Below are 20,798 nucleotides of genomic sequence, written 5' to 3' on the forward strand. Positions count from 1 at the left end.
CTCTTCTTTCTCTTTCCCTCCTCCCACATCTTTTCTCTCTCTTCCCTCTCTCAAACCCCTCCCTCTCTCTTTCTCTTGCTCACTCCCCCAGAGATGTCAATAGGGGGTTGAGAGGGGAGGGGGTTTGGGAGGAGGTAAGCATGAATTGAGGTACAGGGAAGGAAAGGTGGTGTGAGGGGTGGGGAAGGGAATGTAGCATGAGGGGCAGGGAAGGGTGATAAAACTTGCCCAAACTGCAACTTTTGTTTTTTTAACCACCAGGTTCTACATAAAACTGGGTGGGAGCATTTAAAACCAACGCCATCTACCTGGAAAAGGCCTGCCTGCATGCCCGCACATTCAGCGACCTTTGCATTCCTCCGATTGGCTCAATCCGAATCTGATTCAGATACACGACATGATGGCGAAGCAGGTTATAATTCAAAACAAAACCATCAGTCCTTAACAGTCAGAGAGAGAGAGAGAGAGAGAGAGGAGCTAGGAAGGGGAGAAGGGTGAGGAAGGGGGGGGGTGGGTGGGGAGAGTGACGCTTCACCAAATGTTGCTATACACTTCGGGAGCAAAGAGGATGGGAGGAGAAAGGAGGGGGAAGTGGGGAGGGAGAGAGGGTTTGGGAGGAGGTAAGTGTGTGGGTAGGGATTCTCAACTTGCATTTGGTTGTGGGACATGTTGAGAAAAAAGGGGTGGGGAGGAGTAGTACAGGATTGAATGAAATGGGGTAAGTTAAACCAGCACGTTAATGCAGCATGCAGAGACCAGCGTGAGATGTCCATGGTGGGGTGGAGAGTGGAGGGGGTTTGGGAGGAGGTAAGAACTCGAGCAAGCACTGCAATTAAATGGTTGATAAGGAACGGCTGGCTTGGCAAGCGATTAGTGAGGGGAAGGGGAGGGAAAGCAGTGTGACGGGAGGGGAGGGGAAGGGAAGGGTGGTGAAACGTGCCCAAATGGCAGCATTTTCTTTTTAACCACCAGGTTTGATATAAAATTGGGTGAGAGCATTTAAAACTCGTGCTATCTTCCTGGCAAAAGCCTGCCTGCATGCTTGCACATGCAGCAACCTTTTCACCCCTTCAATCAGCTCATTCTGAATCCAATTTGGACATGCTACATGATGGAGAAGACCTTTTAAATTCAAAACTAATCAGTCAATCCTTAACAGTCCACTTAATAGAGCAGGAGGAAGGTGGGGGAGGGGTGGGTAGAACGAGGGCATGGAGAGGCGTGGGTAAAGCGAGTGGAGGGGGAGAGATTCTGGCAGACGTGACATTGATGAATCGCCCTGCCTGTGAAACACAGGGATGACAGTTCATAGTTGGGTCAGGATTCAAACCCAGGCTAGAAAGCTTAGAGTGAGTGTGTGTACCTCTTGGCTATCCTGCCATGATGTGGAAATTCATTGCTTTGTAACGACTGAAAATATGTTTTACTCATTGTAATCAAACTTATTTTGCCTTCCTAACTTCGGGAAAAATAAATCCCACGTATAACCGTGCATCGGCATCGGCATCGCCATCGCCATCGCCATCGAAGGTTGAAGAGCACTTGCCAGGGTGGCCAACAAGTACACTCAAAGCAAGTATTCCAATGAATGGTTGAAGGAACATTTGAAAATGAAACTGATCTATCTACAGTATGCTGAAGTGACAGGTCGTATAATGAAAGATCGTACACAAAGTGGAAGCGTGGTGTAAAATATAATTGCACATTTTCAGCCAGCAATCACCGTCTGATGCACTGCACTGCCTAACACTGGCGAGTGGGCCTGGAACTTTGTTCAAGTCGAACAATATATTCAGTGACATTGCGAATATTGTAGAGTACTTGCTTAAGTGTAGAGCACAGGTGGCTTTAGCACTCGAGCAAGCACTGCAATGAAACGGTTGATCAGGAACGCTTGCGTGGCAAGCGATTAGTGATCGGCAATCGGTTATTTCAACACCACACACCTGGAGACGCTCAGAATGTCAGGCATTGTCCGAATTGGAAAATGAACACTTTTTTTTTTTTGGTAGCACTCAGAACGACTGCTGAAGTCAATAAAGAAGTTTAAATTTTGTAATTTGGCATAGATCTAAATAAGCATTGCAATGTATCCAGCGATTTGTACGTATGATGATCGGGCATTCGATGATGTGAGTGAGGAAAGTGTTAAAAAAAAAAAACTGTCATTAAGAAATCATTGTGACCTATTCCAACTTGAGGCATTATTGAGCAGGCCCCCAAAAAATGGTGAATTAAGACCAGAGCGAGGGAGAGCAGGTTGGCCAAGGATAAGCCTTGATAAAGGATAATTAAATAAGGCCGTTAATTATCTTCAAAAGGGGTGTTTAAATTAACCCAAACACCCAATTTTTGTCATGCACTCCCCTGGAGCTTCCTTAGTATGTATACAAAGTGTCAGGCTGCTATGTTTCATGGTTTTGGAGTTATGGAGGACACACACACTGACTGACTGACAAACTCTCACATTTATTAGTATAAATTGCTCATCCATTTATTTGGCCAGTGTATTTCCCAGACCGCTAGGTCGATCATTCTTGAAAACAAAATAACCCGGCTTATGTACATGAAGCAAAAACATGTCCACTGCTCAAGTGAATTTATAATATATCGTGGTTATATAGCTCTGACAATTCAAATTGGCGTGATAACAAATTAGCCACTTTTGGTAGAAGCTGCTAATATGTACTGAGTAGGTCATCACATGGTAAAACTGGCAGACATTCCAGGAACCCTACAATGGGTAAATACAATATTACCTTGTGGGAAATCCTCAGTGTGATGATGCAAGTACTGTATTTTTAAGTCGAGTTTTGAATTGAATCAAGTTTGTTTATATGCACTTGTGCAGTGTGTGCCAATAATAGAAAGTGATGTTACATCGATGGATGAAGGCAAGCCTTGTAAAGGTTTCTGATGCTGAAGTTGGGAGTAAACGTTTTCCTCGAAGCACAATTCCAAACATTCCCCTTTGCTTCACATCAATGCAATCTGAATCTTTATCACAGTTGAAATCAGATGGAATTGTTACACCAATATTTATTTCAGACTTTTCTACCAAAGAATTTTGGTCTTTGTAGCATTATATTTTATGCAAGGATTGGAGGTTTTCCTGCAAAGGAGTGCAAGATGTATTGTTTAAGTGGCTTCCTGATACAACGTTATGTCATGTGATGTGTCGAGGAAAACTGCCCAGTGATCCACATGGTATCATGGTCGGAACTGTGATGTTAAGGATTCCTTATCGAATGATAATCATGAAGCTGTTGATCTTCGCCTCAGAGAAGCCCTCCTATGAACAGTAGTATCTCATCCTGATCTAACTGGCACTTGGCCCTACTGCCACCCTCGAGCCTCCCAAGTGTGATAACTCCGAGGTTTCGCCCTCGTATTAATTGGCTATCCAAAGTTAGGTATTCAAACATAACTAGCGACATCACTATTTGTTAATGAGCAAAAGTTATTAAGTTATGTTAGGGTGGTGGCAGCATATGTGGCTTGTGGTTGTTGTGGCTGTAGAAACTTCTTCATTTGCGAGAGTCCTTATTGTGTAAGACTTTTCTTTTTATCGAATGACAAAACTTCCCTTTAGCCTTTTTTTGTCTTTGTATAAGCTCTTGGTGTAAGCTCAAGGTTGCAGCTCACCACCATTTTGAGGAATGTCTCATTTCCATTGATGATCCTTTTTATTGTTGCCACTAACCTGCCACCGTATACCCAGTTTCATGCACATCACATTTGTACATCCGTTGAGTATCCACTCATTCCATTCTGTCCTTTTTGTGCAAGTTCAAATCCTCTCCTCCTCTGTAGTTTTGCTCTTGCATGAGCCTTGACTTTGCATGTAAATGATAACTGCAATGACTCGTTGCATATCGATGCTTCAGCTGCCCCTACAGTATTGTCATAAGTTGTGACCGAATGTTGATAACATATTTTGACAAAAATTCGAACTTTAACTGTAAAATTTTGGTCAGCAGGTAATATTTATCAGAGTTGAAGAATAAACAAATTCTAAGACTGATAAGTGAACGTTCCTTCTCCAGTGTAACATCTTCACCATGTCCTACCAAACAAATCTGTTTAATCAGTGTTGTAAATGAGATGGATGTTCCAGATAAGAAATGCAAGTATCTCTTTCCCCTCTCCCTATAAAAAATGTTCCAGGTGAAGTTGGAGACTGGAAGAATCATCTGACTGTGGCTCAAAACGAGATATTCGACGAGGTTTACAAGAAACTCATGGCAGGAAGTTCTCTAACATTTAAACACGAGCTTTGATAACACTGTTCCTTGGCTAACATGGTTTGAATCCTCTTGGGACTGGATTTATGCATAATCGTCGATTATTCTGAAATTCACTTGGTGGAGGAAAATAATTGTATTCATCAAAACATGTTGCATATCATTTATGTAGATTTTAATCTTGCATTAAAAAAATGAATTGTAGAATTTAAGAAGATTCTTGCCTCTTTTTAAATGAAAGAAACCGCACATCATTTATTGAAAAATCGAAAACCTGACAAGCCTATCTCTATTCAGGATTTTCTTTGTGCCATTCTCACAAAAAACTGAGCTTATTTAATACAAGCGAGTTCATAGACCACCTTACTGGATGCAGTCTTGATAAAAATAAAAATAAATTAAAAAACATATTGGTATGTTCTGTGTGCAGCAAAAGTATGTTCTGTGTGATCTGGTCGAGATGATGTAAAATGCCATATTATTTCTAAACAAAATGTTTTTGAAAATGTCAATGAGGCGATTTGTGTTCTGTAGTGTACAAGTATATAACAATTGAAATGAAAGATTTTAAAGGTTGAAGGAGGAAAAAAAATTGGAAGTTTACCAGTGCAGGCGGGTATGCAAGGTTGGGCACAGGCAGGCAGGCAAGGGTGGGCGGGCAAGGTCAGGGGCACAAAGGCGATGGTGGGCGGGCATGCAAGGATGGGCATGTAAGGGTGGGTGTAGTTAAGCAAGGGAGAGTATGCTGGCACGGGCATGCAAGGGGAGGGTACAGGAGGGCAAGTGCAGGCATGCTCACATGGGCTCGCAAGATTGGGCATATATGTGAAAAGGTGGCAGCTCATTGGTGCGCAGGCATGCAAGAATGTGCTCACAACGATAGCCAGGCAAGGACGAGCTGGCAAACTCGCAGGGGTGGGCCAGCAAGCACAAAGGGGTTGGCACTTGGGCAGGCCAGCAGGCACAAAAGTGGGTCTGTGCTTGTGTGGGTACGCAAGTGTGGGTGTTCGGCAAATAAGGATGGGTGCACAAGGGCAGGCATGCAAGGGTGGCACAAGTGCGATTGCTTGGGTGTGCTCATGTGGTTGTGCAAGGCCTTTTTCACCTTGACTGGCACATTTGGGCTGGCAGACGAGGGCGGGTGCTCTCACGTAAGGACGGGGGCAAGGTTGGGTGAGCATTTGAGCAAGGACGTGCTCTCAAGGGTGGGGGGCGGGGGGCAAGGGCAGGTGCACAAGGACGGGTCTGGGTGAGTAAGATCTGATGTGCAAGGGTGGGAGCACAATGGCAGGCATGCAAGGACGGGCGAGCTTGGTTGGGTGGGCGTGCTCATGGGGGTGTGCAAGGGCAGGCATGCAAGGACGGGCAAGCTTGGTTGGGTGGGCGTGCTCATGGGGGTGTGCAAGGGCAGGCATGCAAGGACGGGCAAGCTTGGTTGGGTGGGCGTGCTCATGGGGGTGTGCAAGGGTGTGAATGAGGGCAAGTGAACATGCACAAGCTTACATGAAGTCTTTTCTATTTTGTAATTCCTCAATAATAGCTAATCAGTTTGGTTATAATTCCAGTTGGTGCTTGTAATGCTGCCTCTTCTAATTCTAACAGTGCTTGGAGACTTTCAAAAAACATGGCTGCCAGTATTCTTCCGATACAATAAGTTTCTGCCAATGCTATTCAATGAATTCTCACCATGTTGGCAGAATTTCTTCACACACAAACAGCTGGTTGCTCTATTATTTTTTTTCCTCTGATATTTCTGTTGGCAGCTGCCAGCTCCAAACACATCAGTAATCTTGTTACTTCTCTGGATTGGTCCTCTTTCAACGTTGTGGAAGACTTCACCCTGTGCTGTACGTACAACTTGCCACCCAGAGATGGGCAAGCTTTGACAGCATTGCAGCTTTTGAACTTTGGAAAAGATCAAGAACAGGTCCACCTCCAGGAAAAATATTTTCAACCGAGGAAAGTCTCACACCCATAATATGTTTTCATAAGAAAAGTCACTTGGAAAGCCTTGCGATGTTATCCTCCCTTGCATTCATGGAGTGCAAAGTAAACGTGAATTTTTCATGACAAAGCCGTTTAAAGTACAGCAGTGTAAGCATTGCTAATTCCAGGTTGGGAGTGGTCAATTGTTCCAAAGGCACAATAAAATTCATGAACTAAAAGTCAAACCAGGCAAAATGACTGTCAACAGGTATGATTCCAGAAATTACAATTTTACCAAGTTTTTTTTTTTTTTTTTACTTTACAATTTGCATAAGACTGTTTTGCCTGCAGGTAAAACGGTCGTAATTATGTGTTGCAATTTTAAAAGTCGATAAAATCACCAGGGTGTTGACAGAGGTATGCTAACTGCCTTTCTCAGGGACAGTTAACCCCCAAAACGCCAGCTTCTCCTTGCTTCCCACTGTGGTTAGCTTTCTTCAATCAATGCCATGTTGATTTCGTCCATAGTTCTCATCAAATGAAAGACCAAATACTGCCTTGGAGTCATCAGAAGGAACCCCGGAATAAGCAAAGAGCAAATATAGTCATCAGGAGGAACCTGGATATGATACCTCCTCCGATGCGGAGGCAGATCAACACGGACCTTCACCTGTAAGATTATTTTTTTCATTATACATTGTTGAAATGTACTTTAGCTTTGGAGGAGTTGATTTAATTTTTTTTCTGCATTAGGAAATCATGGGTGACTAGAATCAGGATATGAGGTTTAGAACTGGAATTGCACCATCATCGGGTGAGTTATCAAATCGGAAAGTGAAACGGGCCAAGCCATATGACCAGATATTGTTGTGCCGAGTCAACCATTTTAAAACAGGAACAAAAGGACATAAAATGTCATAGCCCCTGTGGTTTTAGTAATTTTTGCTGTGTGGAGTTAAAGGGCGAGCCCATATTTACAAAATCCAAATGTATGCGCTACTGACTTGGGTGGTCATGTGACATGGAAGATTGTGTGTGATTCGGTTATTCAGTCATTAATATTCATGATGTGGGTCACGTAGTTATATTGTGTAAGGAGATTTATCATGTAACATGTGTGATGTTTTCGATTGGAAATGCAAGTTTCGCACAGGAGGGATTGAACGTGTGGCCCTAAATGGAGTTCTTTCATCCCCTCTTCCTGTGCAGGCTGGAGTTCCTCAAGGTAGCGTTCTGGGCCCTGTTCTTTTTCTGGTTTTCATCAATGATCTCTCGGACTCTCTGGAAAATCCTCTATTTCTCTTTGCCGACGACTCCACCCTCTGCCGTACCATCTGTCATCCCTCAGACCGGCAAGCAGCAGCTTCTTCGCTCACTGCAGATCTGGATAAAATCACAAACTGGTCCAACACGTGGAACATGTCTTTCAATCCAGACAAATCTCACACTCTCACTATGTCTCTTCGAAAGGACCGTTTACAAAACCCCCCCCATCCACTTTCTCAACAATCCTCTGGAAGAAGTCTTTTCTTTCAAGCTTCTAGGTCTCACTATCTGCCATGACCTTTCCTGGGAAAGTCACATTTCCAACCTCGCCTCAAAAGCCAGTCGCCGACTGGGAATCCTCCGTCGTGCTAAGTCCTTCCTCGGCCCTCTTGAGCTCCTGACCACTTACAAAGCTTTTGTCCGTAGCCTGATGGAGTACTGCTCTCCCCTCTGGGCTGGTGCTCCTGCCTCCCACCTTTCTCGGCTTCACGCTGTCGAAACCAGGGCATTTAAGATCATCGGCATCTCCCGCAATGAAGCTGAGTCTTTGGGCCTCTCCCTCAATCACCGCAGGTTGGTCGGTGGTCTTTCTGTCTTCTACCGACTCCTCTCCAGCCTTGCCCCCCCTGCTCTCTCTGCGATTTGTCGCCACCACATTTCCACAGGGCGCTCAAGGTCCGCCAACAACCCCCTTCTGGTAAAATTACCAAAATCACGAATCACTGCTCATCTTCACTCTTTCATTCCTCTTTTTTCCCGCCTTTGGAATAAACTTCTTCACACTATTCTTTCCCATTCTTCCCTCCAGGCTTTCAAAACAGCTGTTCACCACCACCTCTTATCTTCCCCCATCCAAATCCTCGATCTTTTCTACCCCCGATAATCCACCCAAGCCCACTTCCTTCATTTCTCCTGCTTTCCTTCCTGAAAGTCCCTGAAATGACCATCTTCTCTTCGCCATGTTCCCCGTCCCATCCCCATCCCTCTCCCTTCCACATTTCACCTAATGTGTCTGTTCCCCACTGTTTTGTCCCTTCCACTCCCGCCCCTCTTGTCTCATGCCTCCTTGCTGTGAGTTGTGTGTTAGCTCTCATACGAGCCTCGACCAAGGTATACAAAAAAAAAAAAAGAATGTTCATATATTTTGGGGGAGGCATACTGAATTACACAAACAGGAAAACATTTATTTGTGTATAAAATAAATTAAATAGCTGTAAACAAGAGAAAATTATCATTATTTGAAAATGTTGTATGATCAGTTTTTGCAAACTACTTAAAGGTGGTTGGGGTGAAATTGAAAGGAGTAATTAGTTGTTTTTTTTTTCATGAAATATGCTTCATGGTATAGGTATGAAAAAAAAATATTGCACAGGCACCATGCAATTTTGTAAGAAAATAGGTGTTCAAAAGTGAGTGAAAAGTGGCCTCGTTGTCAATTCAAAACGTTTGGGTAACCAAATGGCCGTCGGTCTACCAGTCGGCCACCTTTGATCAGATCGCAAAATAAGATGAGGTGCCTGTGTATGCCATCATGGACTGTGCTTGTGCCAAGTTTGACCAAAATCGGACAATGCATGTTCAAGACATGGTTTGGGACACATCTAAGTAACAAAATGGCCGCCAGTCGGCCATCTTGGATCTGACCTCCAAAAAAAAAACGATGTGCAGATGTAAGCCATCGTTCGTTATCTGTGTGCCAAGTTTGAACAACATCAGTAAATGCATGTCCGAGAAATGGTTGAGGGAGTTTTCAACATCATGTTTTTTTTTTTTTTACAACTAAAATGGCCGCAAGTCAGCCATCTTTGATCGCATCACGAACGAAAATGATGTGCATACGTATACCATCATGTGTTGTCTTTGTGCCAACTACAAATAAAATCAGTCCATACATGTCCGAGATATGTTGCAGACGCACATGCATGAAAATTGAGACCAAATCCATAAGCCCACGTTTCGACCTTAGTCCATCGGAGGATAAAACTTGTCTGTGATTCATTTATTAATGGGCACAAGCCAGAAGTCTCGAAGGAGGCTGCTGCTTGTATCATCTTGCACTTGGACAACCTTGTGCTGATTAAATGTCTCCAAAACGTAATGTCATAACAGCCATTAGAGGGTTAAATCAACAAACATTTAAATGGCATCTTTTGAAATTTCTCCAGTGGTATCTGCCATTATCATTACATCCACATGTTTAAAGCAATTGACTCTGTGATTCCATAAATGCACAACATTGCAAAGATTCATATATACATACTACTTACTTCTGTGGACAGCCACTGCGAAGAGGTGCAATTCTCAGAACTCCTTGGCCTCACTATCTTTTGTGGGAGTCTCATATAATCAAGCCAGCAAAAAAATGCTAATTTCCATCTGGGTATTCTTCGTAGACCAAACACTTTCCTTAGCTGCACTGACCTCATCACAGTGTACAAGTCTTTCACATAGAGCTCCATAGAGTATAGCTCCCCACTCTAGGGTGGTGCTCTGACTTCCCACCTAGCGTCTGTTAAGGTGGTCGAAAACAAGACCTTCTACACCATTGGTATCTTTAGGCAGGACACGGATTCCAAAGGACTGTCGCTCTCCCACCAGTAGCAAGTTGGTGGACTCTACTTTATCCAAGTTTACATCTGGCCTTGCTCCTTCTGTCTCTCCAACCTCTGGGTACCCCAGGCCACAAGCATTCTTCCAGAAACGCTCACCTCACCTTCCCCAAGGCCCAGCTGGTTGCTCACTTGCATACATTCATTCCCTTATTCTCTCGATTGGGGAATAATCTCCGTGTCCGTTGTCTCGCCCTCCTCACTTCTGTCCTTCAAACATGCTGTCCCATCACTACCTAATGTGTTCACCCATGATCTCTTTTACCCTCGCTGATTATTTCCCATCATGTCCTTCCACAGACAATTGTTACTCATTTTTGTGTTATTCTTCCTGACCTCCTTGTGTATGTCTCCCCAACCCACCACCTCCCCTCCCCCCCCCCTCCCATAACCTCTGTTCGTTTCTCAACCTGCTTCCTTTTGTCATTTATTTACCTCCTCCTTCAGGATCTCGATCCTTGTATTGAGAAAAACGAACTATCTAATTCAGAAAGCAACAAAAATAGATTTTCATGTGTTGTTGACTTCTTGTCTCGATGATACCAGTGCTCCTTAAACGAGTTTACCACAATCCGATGAAATTTCAGCCAGTTGGTTAAAAACTGCTGCTCAGCTAAATTTAGAAATACAACCACCTAATTCTCACAGTTGAATTGCATTCTCAACAACTCAGAAACGCATTAAATTAAAAACTCTGAGATGCCATTTAAAGTCGGTCTTCAGGGTCATGCATGGTCTTTCTTCAGTCTTCATCACTCCACTGCTCTCTTTATATCCCCCCCCCCCCACTCACCCCATGCTTTCACAGGCCCACCTGTGCCCTGCCTGACCCATGAACAGGCCAAAATTCTCCTGATAAACGTTTTTCATTGTTCGCTCTGAGCTATCTCTTCACATTCTCTGTTTTCATCTTGTCTACACCGGAATCCGGATGGCCTCTTTAATCCATGTCCTTCATGGAGCCAGGCAGTCAGTCGGTGGGTTCATTAACATTTTTTTTCGTTTTTCCCTTCTCCTCCGTGGCGGCTCAGCGGGTCGTTTTGAAACTGTGATGATGGATTCCATGACCTTGCTGATTATTGGAAGTAAGCTGATAGGCCTGTCGTTGAGGAGATCAGTTTTTGCACCCTTTTTTTTATGTGGTGCAGTGATGTTGGTGGATTTCCCAGCAGACAGAAAATGACCTCGGACAAATGACAGGATGAAAAAGGCAGAGAGAGGATGTGCAAGAGCAGCAAAGCATGAGGTTTTTGGAAAACGTGAGAAGATACCGTCCATCTAATAGCAGAGTCGAGGATTGAAAGAACCTTCTCAGGTGCAAAAGACAGAGTCCAAGAGCAGTGGGTATGACAGGGAAGGATGGGTACTGAGAGTGAGGGGCTGGGGACACAATATTTCAAAGCAAACACAGAATTGAGGCATTCGGCCTTCGCACGAGTTGTCGGTTGTGATGCCATTTGAAGACAGGGAATGGATGGATGGGGAGCATACACCAGAGACGGACTTAACGAGCCACCACCAGATCTTAGAGAAGGAAGACAAGTTTGAAAGTCCATTCTTGAGGTTGGAAAGAAGGTGTTTTCTCGATCTCTTGAGGGTGGACACACTCCCTTCTCTAAGGGCTTGCTTGAGTGCTTAAGTTGCATGTTCTACATTGCCAGCAGCCACGTCTGCCGAACCTGAAGTTGTGTCGCCATCGTCTTTGTGTCGTTTCTCTTTATCCTTGAAGTATTGGTTTATCGTTGGTATCTGTTTTAACAAAGCAACTGCTTTAACCTCCTTTGTTTGCTTCACCTTTCTCTTCGAGTTCCCACCTAAGTACTGCTGAGCCATATATTTTAACCTCCTGTTAATTCTAATGGAAACTGCCATCTGACCGATGATATCGCAAGTCTTTTGGCTATTGGAACATGAGTTTGTAAAATGTTTTTTTTTGCCTACAGACTTGCGATTGTTTAGTCTATTGCTTGACATAAATTACCCCAAAAAATAGTGTTAGGTAATTTTAGAACGGCCCCACGTTTTGGTTAAACAATTCCTGACTGTGTGACGACGAATCAGGTCATTCTGATATAACCGTGGCGGAGGCTGACATGGATGAGAGGTGTCGAGTTAATGTTTTAACAGCATTTTAAATGTGTGTTTCCCAATCGGCCCATTACCGGATTCTGTTGCAAGTTGTGACCACAGTGTGGTCATTTTGTTGTATAATCATTGTACTATCAAGTATTGTCTGGTTTTGCACCTCCAGCGAGACTCGACGGTCACGCAGTGCTTGAGCGCAGAGAACCCCGCAACAGTATGAAGCCGAAACCAGCCCTGAAACACCCCGAACGGTAACTCCTAACTGCAAACATAATATTATAGTGGTGGATCTGGTATAGAATACTTTAACAACAATATGTATTTTTCCCCTGGGCCCTGCGCACGGGCCCTGTGTGCCTGTGCGTTAATCCGCCACTGGGGCATTTTACAGCTCTCCCCCTGCCTCCCCACCCTCCAACCCCAAGAACTCTCCCGGGGGCTGCACAAATCGGGATGTCTCAGTAGTTGGTCATCACTGCCAGCAGTTATAAAATGGCAGTTCTAATTATCATTGTTATCATTATTAACATTATCATTATCCCCACACTTTTTGAAAAAAAAAACGGGAGGATATTGTAATCGGCTCCGTATGTCTGTCTGTCCATCCGTCCATCTGTCATGTTATATTCTAAGGACTTAAACGGTTGCGCAGAAATTCTCCAACCTTGGTAGTTACGATCACCACATGGCAAGAATGAACAAGGGCAGTGCCATTTTTAGCCCTGTCCGAGGGTCAAACACCAAAAAATGCAATTACGTGCACATTTTTGAATGAAACTTTGTTTAGCAATCAACATTGAGGGAAACATAAATATGTAACCATTTTTTTGAATTGACCCCCGGAATTGACCCATGCCCCATGGGTGGGAAATTGAGTTCACAGGGGACAAAATGGGGTAAAAAAAATTTAAAGTCAAAATTTGATATTAGGACATCCTGGTGGAACGTTTTTCCTTCTTCCAATCTTGCTTTCGGTGGGAAGTGATGGGATTTGCGATAAATTTCCATTTAATGACTTCCTTCTGGTATACTATTATCATTATTTTTTATTATTATCATCATCATTTTGAATAAGTATCATTATTGTTATTATTTTTATCATGTGCTATTATCATGATGTACCATTATCTGTATGTACCATAATCCTGGTGTTGACTTAACGGTTAAGGTGACTGGCTAAAGATCTCAGGGTCTTGAGTTTGCAGCCCCTGTCGACCATTAAATAACACCAGGTGGGTTGACTCAGCCTGTCTTCCTTCCAGGGTCGGCAAAATGAGTACAAGCTTACTACAAACATGGGGCATTGCCTCAGTGGCACAGTTGCATTTCCAGCAATGATGGACCCAAGTGCAACACCCCCTTTAGGGAGGATAATGAGCTTTTGACCTCAATCCTTGTGCAATCAACATCTGTTCTCTTATCTCGTTTATATGTGGAAACGCCACAAGGTTGATCAACATCGATCTGGTTCAAAAGGTCAAAAGGGGAGAGAGAGATTAAACCTGTATAAAAGGACGACTTTTGTCCATTTTGAGCTAGTGCAACGCAACTCTTACTTTCATTAAGTGGTGGAGCGACTGATACACGGAATGATGGTGAGTGTTTTGCATGCTTTAAATCCTTCACATTCACGTCGCTCTTTCATATATCTATGAAGCATTTGGTCACTTTAAGAGCAGACAGGCCTGCTCAGGAAACTTGGAGGTCTTCCGTAAGAGATCCCCATCGAACCTGACAACTGAATCCTGAAGATTATCTGTGAACTGCATCGTGACATCATTTTAAATGCTTTAGATTTGTTTTTATTTTTGAGAAGCAGAGATAGCTCTGCGAGATCGTATTAATCTCGGGTGTGACAAATGTTTTTATTTTTTAATAATAATTTTGGATATTGTGAGAAAAACGGACGTAATGTCAGTGTTCTGGTAAATCTCCAGCAATTCGAACCACAGTAAAACATGGGCTATTCAGCATTGATTAAGGAGTGGTTGAAGTTATTTATGGGCGATTCCATTCCCATGTGACACAAACTTGATGAGTTGAACCTGAAGGTAAACTCTCGTCAACAGTGAGAAAAAATGCTTGGGATACAAACGGACAAACAGCCTCAGTGTATCTGGCCAGCTGTATGGACTCGAGCCATTCCAACCCAAGATGGTGTTCCCCTGGGTACACTCATCCGTACAGAATAGGTATACGTAGGGGTACACCGATCTCGGGTTAATATAATAGCGTTTATCACCGTAGAGACATGTAACTCTTCCAATAACCACCACACTATAGTATAGTCTAATGATGTAAATGTTTGGGTTCGCCTGTTTAGTGTTTTCATCAGAACCGATGGCTCATTTGTGCTGGAAATGCAACTTTCCATCCACTAAATGTATTTTTCCTTGTCTATGACTGTCCTTGTGATTCACATGAAAGAACACTGATACCTCCTGACCTATCGCAGGCAGATTCAGGACAATTAAATTCCCAAACATTACAGTGCTTGTAGAAAGTCTACACCCCCTTTCAAAACTTTCACCTTTTGTTACCTTTATAGACTGTAATTAAATTACATTAAATCAGACTTTTTCTACCTTTATTTACACATCGTAACCCACAACTTTCAAGTGAAAAACAAATTCTACAAATATAAGAAAATTAATTAAAAATATAAAACTAGAATATCTTCCTTGGATAAGTGTCCACCCCCTCAGCTAATACTTGGTGGAAGCACCTTTGACAGCAATTACAGCTGTGTCTGTTGAGAAAGGTCTTTACCAACTTTACACACCTTCATTCGGCAATATTTGGCAATTCTTCTGAACAAAACTGTTCAAGCTCAATCTAGCTGCGTGGGGGGCGTTGATGGACAGCAATCTTCAAGTCATGCCACAGATTTTCGATTGGATTTAGGTCGGGGCTCTGAATGGACCACTCAATGATAATTATATTTTTGTTCCTTAGCCACTCCAGTGTAGCTTTGGCTGTGTGCTTCGGGTCGTTGTCATGCTGAAAGTTTCATGTACGCTGATGGACAAGAAAAAAACGACTGATTGTGGATGAAGGTTTGCCATTGTGGATTAGGGCTGTGTACTTGTGGATGTGGATTAAGGGTGGATGAGTCATTGCTATTGTGGATGGTGGTTAGCTTAACAGAACCACACCTCAAGATGAAAGCACAGTAACACCTCTTAAATTGAGGATAAAGTGATCAATTCCATTGCATCCATTGCCGACAGCAAGTGTTGCTTCCTCTCAACCTGTTGCTGCTCGGATTCCTGGCATCATGCGATGGAGCATGCTTCAATGATCGACTGAAGAATATCAACGGTAAAATTCCCACACTCGGTCACTTCCAGCTTTATATCTCTGACACTCCTTCCTCTCATGAATCCCCCCATCTGACTTGTTGAAAACCATTGTGAAGTATTCATGTGGTTTAAGCATAATCCACTCCATGACCGGGACCCCAAAGTATAAATTTGATTCTCGGGAGCACAACATCTATTTCAGCAAAACCACAAAATAAAGCTAATGATGTGTGTGAGCTCCCAAACATATGTCTCTTGGCCCCACCCTACATTCCACTCCCAAGGTGAGGAGATGTGCGAGCACTCGGAGGTGAGGCATTCCATTGGCAACAAGTGGATATCGGAAGACTGCATGGAGTGCAGATGCAGAAGGGATGGACTCCACTGCTGTTCCACGTGTGTATCAGGCCCCATAGGCGTTTCGTTCGTCACATGTGATGATGTTTTTAGTGAATATAAATCCACATGAATGTATCATCTATACATTATCATTGCACAGTTTTTATTTTTATTTAAACAAATGTATAATACTTGTTGGTCCACAAATGTCCCCATATGAACTCCATGGTTACATGATGAGAGCCCAGAGCCGAGGTTCAAATCCCATAAACAGTATTTTATTTCCCAATGTCTACAAATGTCCTTTTAATTCATGTACGCTGATGTTCATGCACGTCTTTGTGCTGCCTCTGATTTATGTACAAACAAGATCAATGGAATCTCTCACGGTGATGCTGAGTCGATGGGCCTGTCTTTTGACCGTCACTTGTGGGTCGGTGGTCTCTCTCTTCTTCTGCCCCGTTCCTGGTCTTTCACCCTCTGCCCTCCACATGCTTTGTCTTCTCCCCCCACCCCCCCCGTGTCTACAGTGCACGTGAGGTCCACCGGCAGCCCCCTCCTGGTGAAGGTGCCTCGGTCTGGGGACACTGCTCGCCTCCACTCATATTTTCCCCTGCACTCATATTTTCCCCTGAGGAGCCACTTACACACTCTCTTTGTTCTCGTTATTCCATCTGGGTCTTTGAGTCGACTGTTTGCCATCGTCTTGGGTCATCCCCCGTCCGAGACCATGATCTTTTCTCCACCCGTTGAACTGCCCCCCACCCCCCACCCTCCCAAGATTTTACTTTTGCACCCATCTTGTCCACGTCTTGGGTTCTCTCTTACCCCTCATCATTATAACTGCATCTCTTGTTTGTCTATCTCCGTCTAGTTTCTCCTTCTGCCCTGCTCGTGGCGTTTCCCCTTTCTCCCGATATTCTTTTGTTATGTTGTGTCCTGATCTTTTCTGTCTCCTAGCTCTTCCATGAGCCGAGACCATGTATATGTTATATAAAAAAACTCCTCCGTGAATCTTCTTAGAACAATGTAAAATAATAATTTTCTATGTTCGAGATAACACCATGTAATGATGGGTATACAGGTGTCCCAGTGTCATTGCATGAAAAACATTTCAAACGTCTGACTTCAGAGCAATGTGATGTCATTCATCCAAGGGTTTTTTTTGAAAGTGTCCCATATAGCATGATTCAAAGTACCCAATCCCGTGGTGATGTTCAATGAAGGAAATATCGTTATTTATAATGAAATACAACTAAATGAATTTGTGTGCAATCGCCGATGAGCTGTCTCGCCTGGGTTTGAATCCCGACCTAGCTATAACTGTCATTGCGGTGTTTCACAGCCAGGGTGATGAATCAATGTGTGTGCCGTCCCTTTGATGGATGTTAAACTGGTGTCCGACCTGTCTGCTGACAGTAGTTGGTGGATGTTAAAAATCCTACGGTGCTCCTTCGCGAATAATATCCCGGCGTCATGAACAAACTGCAAATTCTTGTCACCTTCACCTGAATGTTACTCCTCGCCCGTCAGTCCATGAAAGACTGGAGCCAAAAACGAAATATTTGGGGCCGTTAATGAAGCTGGGTGAAGTCGTGGAAATTTCACGTCGATGAAGTCTGGACCCTTTTCCCTTTACCCGGTTTCCGAGTCAAAGTATGGTTTGTTCCATTAAATAAGGGGGAAGTTCTTGATTTTACCATTACAAAAAAAGGGTGGGGGGGGGGCTCAATAGTAACAGCTCTTTCTGGGGTCGTGTTTATCAGAGTTCGGTTTGCTTCCCTGGAGAGCTCTTCTCACCTTGAGACATTATTTTGAAATGTACTTTTAAGCAGAGCAGTTTTTTTCTTTTTAAAGTGAATATTATTTTGTAGAGTAGGATGTGCACCACTTAGTCCAATTTTCAGGGATCGTTGTAGTCTGAATTTGGTGATGCGGTGGCCCCAGGACGAAAATGAAATGCAGTTGTTTTTTTGGTGCAATCCCATGACCCATTATGTTTCTTATCCATAGATATGCAACACCTACCAACTTCCCTTCGGATTGCGTGGCTGAACTTGATAAAAAGAATTGCAAGTACGTGGTTCACAAGAAGGACGATCCAAAGATCCTGTGTCCGATTTTTGGTAGCGTGGGGTGAAGATGCATCACGTGCCCACCATGGCATCTCAAATGAGCACAATTCCTGGAATCCAAGTCATTTTGTTCCCTGATTGTCTTCTTGGCTTGTGAATCAATTTTGAACAATAAAAACGAATCCACACTTTCCTGGTTTATTAGTTATATCTCGTATCGTGCAGCAAGCTGTTTGGTCTGTGCTAACAAACTGTAATGAGGTAATACCAGGTGTTTGTGTGTTCCGTCAGTCAGCAGGCAGCTTGCTATCGCTTGCCAAGCTAGCCAATCCGTATCAAGCGCTTTTCCATTTGAGACGTTATGTGAGCCAAAATGACCGCCGCACATGGATTCACCCCGTGTGGATCGACACTCTTCCATGAGCCTCGACCATGTATATAAATAAAAAGTTGGATCAGCTTCTCAATGGACACAGTATAATTTACATGATCAAAGGCTTTACTAAGGTCAATGTTGCATAAGTTCGCATAATTTCCAAGTTTGTTAACACCTCCATGAATGCTGTCCAGCAGACTCACAGGGTAGTGCACATCTCAACTACCCTTCATGTTGCCACACTGTTAGCAATCAATGTCGTGTTGTGTATATTCCTCATCAACCAATTGGGAAGAAACCTCTCAAATCCTCATGCAATTTCAGTTGTGACAGAGATCAGGCGGAGTTGATCGTAATTAATAACAGGTGTCCTCTTCCAAACTACCAAAATAGTTTTCCAAATCTGGTTAAAACATCCAGAACTGAGACACAAATTAAATATTTGAGTGAGTGGTTCCGATATCTCATTCGCTGATTCCTTTTGAGCTCGTGTTGGACAGTCAGTTGTAAGTGTTTGAACATTTGGACTACACATCGCTCAATGATTTGGGGGGTAGTCCAGGAGCAAGGACCTGAAAAAAATGAAATTGTGCAATACTCCCTACAGAAAAGGTTTGACTTGACAGAGTGGTAGATGAGACCCTTTCGAACACCTCCAGGTAGTATGTGGTTTCAAATTGTGGTATCATTAAAATTCTACAGGCCATTCTACATACCAAGGGTACTTACCAAGAGGGTCACTGTGGGCTCGCAAAATTTAGGGGAGGGGTAACGTAAACGTGAATATCTTTGTCGAGACTCAACCAATTTTCAATATTAAGGTATCATTGGCTTCGTATTATAATTCTCCTTCAGAATATGTACAGAAATGTTGATATTCATTCAACTGTACAACCATAAGAGGTAAAAATCACAAAAAAATCAAATATTGAGGTTTATTTTTTTATATTTTAGGCATCTTTTAGAGCATACCAAGTTGTCAAGTCAAACTTTTCTGCAGTGGGTGTTGAACAATTGAATTTTTCACAGGTTCATGCTGCTGGACTAAAAAATGCTGTGTTAGTCTATTTTTTTTTTTAATGAAATTCTTATGGACTAGATAATTACAAAAATAAAGTTTTAAAATGTCATGTTAATAATGATGGTAAAAGAGGCTGTGGGTTAACATAGTTGCTTTTCTGTGTAATTCCAGATTGAACATCTGAAAGAATCCTACTAGCCAACTGAAGCAATGGCCAGTTCAGAGAGTCAGGCAGTAGTGCAACTTTTACCAGTAAAGAGACGGAAGTTGACTAACTTTCACAAGTGCATAATTTGTCAGATGGGCTCAAACGAGACACTGAGGAAAGTCCGAGATACCTCCATACAGACACTTGTTGCAGCACTGGAACTCTGACAAGATGAAGTATATGAACGTTTGGCAACCGCGGATGTTAAAGGGCACTCAAATTGCTACGAAAAATGGACAAGCAAAGAAAACCTGCGTTACATGCAGAGGAGAAGATCTGCATTCTCACCGACACCAGCAGAAGAATCTAAGATTGGCACACAATCTGAAACAAGTTTGACTGAGACCTCCAGGGTATCCAGGTCCCAGTCAACATCCACTGACTGGACTATGTGCCTCTTCTGTAAGAAGAAAACATACAGAAGGGTAAAGGAGATGACCATGGTCAGAACTTTCCAAGCCTGTGAAACTATTGTGCAAGCAGCGACCACAAAGGGCGATGAGGACATGTTACGGACTACTGGTGCTGTCAGTAACGATCTAGTGGCAGCAGAAGCTCGATACCACAGAGCTTGCCATGCCTCATACATCAGCAAAGCTAATCTGCAGTATGCTGGTTTCCATGAAGGGAGACAAGAAACTTGTTACGATACGGCATTCAAGCAATTGGCTGAAGATATCTCTGCTGACCTGAATGGTGGGAAGGCCTTTGATATGACAATTCTTCTGGACAGATACAATCATTTTCTGCGTGGATAGGGAGTGGCATTCGACAGCTCCACTACCCAGCGACTCAAACTTCGACTAAAGAAGCACTTTGGAGATGACATTGTCTTCCATAAGCCATATGATCTTAGTAAGTCCGAGCTTTTGTACTCAAGCTCCATATCCTTTCAAGATGTCATCAGCTCTGCCTATCAGTGTAACACCGCAACAGCCATGGGTGTACCAAGAAAACAGCCCACAACAGTGATGGATGATTGTGACAGGGTGAGTCTGCTGTACCGCACTGGGAAACTCATCAAGTTGGAGATCAATGAATGCCAAGGCATATCAGTCCGACCACCTTATATCATGGATCTAACCCTGCCAAAATCCAAATCTGTGATACCAGACAGTCTTTACTGGCTACTATGCTAGGTTATTGCCAAACCAGAAAAGGAAGATGAAGATGAGTTTTCAGCACCAGAATGTAGCAACTCATCAGATGAAAGACATGTTTTGATGCTTGCTCAGGATGTTGTACACTGTGCGACTCATGCTACAACTAACATGCCCAAGCATTGGCTAAGTCAAAAAAGGGTTTGACCTAGGACAAATGGGAAGAGAAATCAAACCTGTGGTAATA

At 43.3% G+C, this 20,798-nt stretch overlaps 1 protein-coding gene across 3 annotated transcripts in view; it reads left to right on the plus strand.

Moving 5' to 3' along the window:
• LOC147026848 (sulfotransferase 1B1-like) overlaps positions 1-18,034 on the plus strand; it is a 66,695-nt gene extending 48,661 nt beyond the window's left edge. For 2 of the 3 annotated variants that reach the window (XM_085882697.1, XM_085882695.1), the window contains 6 exons: positions 4,168-6,842; positions 12,297-12,381; positions 13,393-13,725; positions 15,361-15,451; positions 15,717-15,828; positions 17,785-18,034. In XM_085882697.1, coding sequence (XP_085738823.1) covers positions 4,168-4,280 — 113 coding nt within the window. In that variant the 3' untranslated portion in view covers positions 4,281-6,842; positions 12,297-12,381; positions 13,393-13,725; ... (1 more) ...; positions 15,717-15,828; positions 17,785-18,034. The other variant, XM_085882696.1, reaches the window with a different exon arrangement.
• The last annotated feature ends 2,764 nt before the right edge of the window (positions 18,035-20,798 follow it).

This window comes from Eptatretus burgeri, chromosome 5, assembly GCF_056783735.1.
Source record: "Eptatretus burgeri isolate ZD-2024b chromosome 5, Ebu_testis_v1, whole genome shotgun sequence".
NCBI lineage: Eukaryota > Metazoa > Chordata > Myxini > Myxiniformes > Myxinidae > Eptatretus > Eptatretus burgeri.